At 38.3% G+C, this 3719-nt stretch overlaps 1 protein-coding gene across 1 annotated transcript; it reads right to left on the bottom strand.

The window, feature by feature from the left end:
• Window positions 1-992: 992 nt before the first annotated feature.
• On the bottom strand, window positions 993-1847 carry LOC108281849 (ubiquitin-conjugating enzyme E2 variant 1-like). The gene is made up of 2 exons (XM_037727478.1): window positions 1703-1847; window positions 993-1210 (listed from the first exon to the last, which is right to left on the bottom strand). Exons 1-2 carry the CDS (start codon window positions 1845-1847, stop codon window positions 993-995), a joined length of 363 nt encoding a protein of 120 aa, XP_037583406.1.
• Between the last annotated feature and the right edge of the window lie 1872 nt (window positions 1848-3719).

Below are 3719 nucleotides of genomic sequence, written 5' to 3' on the forward strand. Positions count from 1 at the left end.
TCTTCATGTGGCCTTTTTCCAACTTTAACCACCAAAGACTCTGATAGCTGAGAATTAGGAATAAAGTTGGTTACTGTTATTTTTACCTTATCAAAATCTGAGCTAAAAAAAAAAAAAATCAGCTGATGATGACAGCAGAGGGTGGTAGAGCTGAAGACCCAATTTTCATTTCTCAGGCTGATGGAGAGTGAGTAAATAGAGTTTCAAAACTTAACCAGAGCAACTAGGAAGTCTTTCCAACCTTACCTGATAGCTTGTGGTCAAAGCAAGGAAGTGTCATGGAAAGCATTGGGTAGTGATGGTACAAAAAAGGAACCTGAGAAAGGGAGAAAACAGCAACACCCTCCATAAAGGTGAGAAAGAGAAGATATGGGGAAAGTACTAAATTTCTTCGTTGAAGGCCAATCTCAGAGGGGAACAGAGGGGTTACAATCTATGCTTTGGCTAAGAGTGGAAGTGAAGGAATATAGGGACAGGACAATGTCTTGAAGAGGGCATCATTTAAGACTTAAAGGAAGAAATCAGGGATGCAACTAAAGCACCCCACACACACAGCAGTATTCCCACAGGGTGTGACCTGAAACTTTCGCATCTAATCTAACAAAGCCCCAGGCTAGCGGGCTATTGCAGGGAAGGTGAGAAGCAGGGGTGAGGGCTAGCCAGAAAAGGCAGAGATCTCAGGCCATGTCATTAGCAACAAGGCGATTGCATAATATGTCTTTTCACAATTGAGTTAGATGTGTCCCAATAGTTATGATGGGAATAATTTAAATATACTGTATTCCTTCCAGAATTTCAACTATGTGGATGGTGGTTACACTTGACAAGATGATTTGTTATAGCACAACTTACATACTTGAAATGGACAAACATTTAGTGTCATTTACACTACCTTAAGGTAAATTTCCTTTGAATAGGAATTCCTTTTCCAGTACTTTGAGGTCTACAAGACATATCTAGAAAATTTACTAATGTGGAAAATAAAGAGTGCCTTAATTGAATGGTGGGAAGAAGGTAGAAGTCCTGTGTTCTTTTATTTTTGATAAATTGCTGTAACACTGACTTTCAGTTGGCTGAGAGAGTTTCATATTTTCTTTAGACATCATTAGGTGCTGAAGCTTTTGCAGGAGAACTTTAATACAACATGAATTTTGCCGTTTTGATAGCACCAATATGGCTCTTGGGTTTACCACTCCATTAGAACTATTGATTGTGAGATATATATATCTCACACACGCACACACACACACACACACACATATATCACAATCAATAACTTTTGTGATTATATATATCACAATAGATTAATACACACACACACACACACACACACACACACACACACACAGCATGGAATACTACTCAGCCATGAAAAAACAAAATAATAGCATTTGCAGCAACCTTGATGGAACTGGAGACCATTATTCTAAGTGAAGTAACTCAGGAATGGAAAACCAAACATCGTATGCTGTCACTCATAAGTGGGAGCTAAGCTATGAGGATGAAAGGCAAGAGAATAATACAGTGGACTTTGGGGATTTCGGGAAAGTGTGGGAGTGAGGTGAAAGATACTGGGTACAGCATACACTAGTCAGGTGATGGGTTCACCAAAATCTCAGAGATCACCACTAAAGAATTTATTCATGTAACCAAATACTACCTGTTTTCCAAAAACTTATTGAAATTAAAAAAGCACTATTGACTCCATTTATATTAAATTTTCTTACAAAAGGGGATGATTCTGAGTATTTAGGTCCATATTTTATTTTAAGGCTGTATATTTGGTTTTCATAAATAGTCTGAGCCCATGGTGGCTGCCATCTTGCACTGCTGTCCCAACTAACCATTATCACCACGAAACAGATACAGGTATGTGCTGCATAATGAGGCTTCAGTCATTGACAGACGGTATATACCATGGTGATCCCATAGGATTATGATGGGGCTGAGAAATTCTTATTGCCTAGTGATGTTAGTCATAGCTGACTTAAAGTTGCGCTCACAAGTGGTGATGATGGTGTAAACAAGCCTACTATGCTGCCAGTTGTATGAAAATATGGCACATATTATACAAGTATGTATACTATATAATATTAATACTTGGTAATGATAATAAATAACTATGTTACTGGTTTATGTATCTACTATATTTTGCTTTTTGAGACAGAGTCTTGCTCTGTCACCCAGGCTGGAGTACAGTGATTCCATCTCTGCTCACTGTAAAGTTTGAACCTATTTACCTCCCAGGTTCAAATGATTTTCCTGCTTCAGCCTCCTGAATAGCTGGGACTACAAGTGTTAGCCACCACACCCAGTGAATTTTTGCACTTTTAGTAGAGACAGGGTTTCACCATATTGCCTAGGAGGCTAGTCTAGAACTCCTGACCTCAAATGATCTGCCTGCCTTGCCCTTCCAAAGTGCTGGGATTACAGGCATGAACCACTGTGCCCAGACTGCATTTACTATAATTTTTAACATGATTTTAGAGTGTACTCCTTCCACTTATTAAAGACAAAAAATTAACTAAAACAGCCTCAGGCAGGTCCTTCAGGAGTTACTCCAGAAGAAGTCATTCCTATCATAGGAGGTGACAGTTCCATGTGTGTTACTGCCCTTGAAGACCTTCCAGTGGGAAAAGATGTGGAGGTGGAAGACAGTGATACTGATGATCCCGACTCTGTGTAGACCTTGGCTAATGTGTGTTTATGTCTTATATTTTAACAAAAATTTCAGAAAGTTAAAAAAATCTAAAAATAGAAAACTTATAAAATTATTGAAAATATTTTGTACAGGTATATAATGTGTTTGTATTTTAGTTAATTGCTAATATAAAAAAGTTACAAAGTTTAAAACATTTATAGGCTGGGCACCGTGGCTCACGCCTATCCCAGCACTTTAGGAGGCTGAGGCGGGCGAATGGCTTGATTCAGGAGTTCGAGACCAGTCTCAGCAACATAATGAATCTTTGTCTCTACAAAAAAATTAAAAATTAGCTGGTGGTTTGGGACTGTAGTTCCAGCTACTCCTGTGGGTGGGGGGGGGGGTGGGATCCACTTGAACCTGCAAAGTAGAGGCTTGCAGTAAGCCACTGCACTCCAGCCTGGATGACAGAGTGAGACCCTATCTTAAAAAATATTTATAAAGTAGAAAAGTTACATTTAACCTAAGGTCGAAGGAAGAAAAATATTCTTTTATGAATTTATTGTAGCCTAATTGTACAGTGTAGGCCTTCACAAATTCACTAACCACTCACTGACTCACCCAGAGCAGCTACCAATCCTGCAAGCTCCTTTAAATAGTAAGTGCTCTATACAGGTGTACTATATTTTGTCTTTCATAGCATATTTTTACCGTACTCTATGTTTAGATGTTTTTAAATACACAAACACTCACTATTGCATTATAATTGCCTACCATATTCAGAACAGTAACATGTTGTACTCTTGTAGCCTAGGAGCAACTGGCTATATTGTATAGCGTAGGTGTGGAATAGGCTATACCATCTAGGTTATATACTCTGTGATGTTTGCACAACAACCAAATTGCTTAGGATAGATATCTCAGAACATATCCCCATCATTAAGTGGTATATGATGTACTTTAACAGTACATATGTTGCCCATATTTGGGCAAAAGCTAGTCATGTTTCTATACAAGGATGAAAATATTACCTCTATGGTTGTGATAATTGTGAAGTAGCAAATGTGTTTAAATTGGT

This window comes from Cebus imitator, unplaced genomic scaffold (assembly GCF_001604975.1).
Source record: "Cebus imitator isolate Cc_AM_T3 unplaced genomic scaffold, Cebus_imitator-1.0 Scaffold232, whole genome shotgun sequence".
NCBI lineage: Eukaryota > Metazoa > Chordata > Mammalia > Primates > Cebidae > Cebus > Cebus imitator.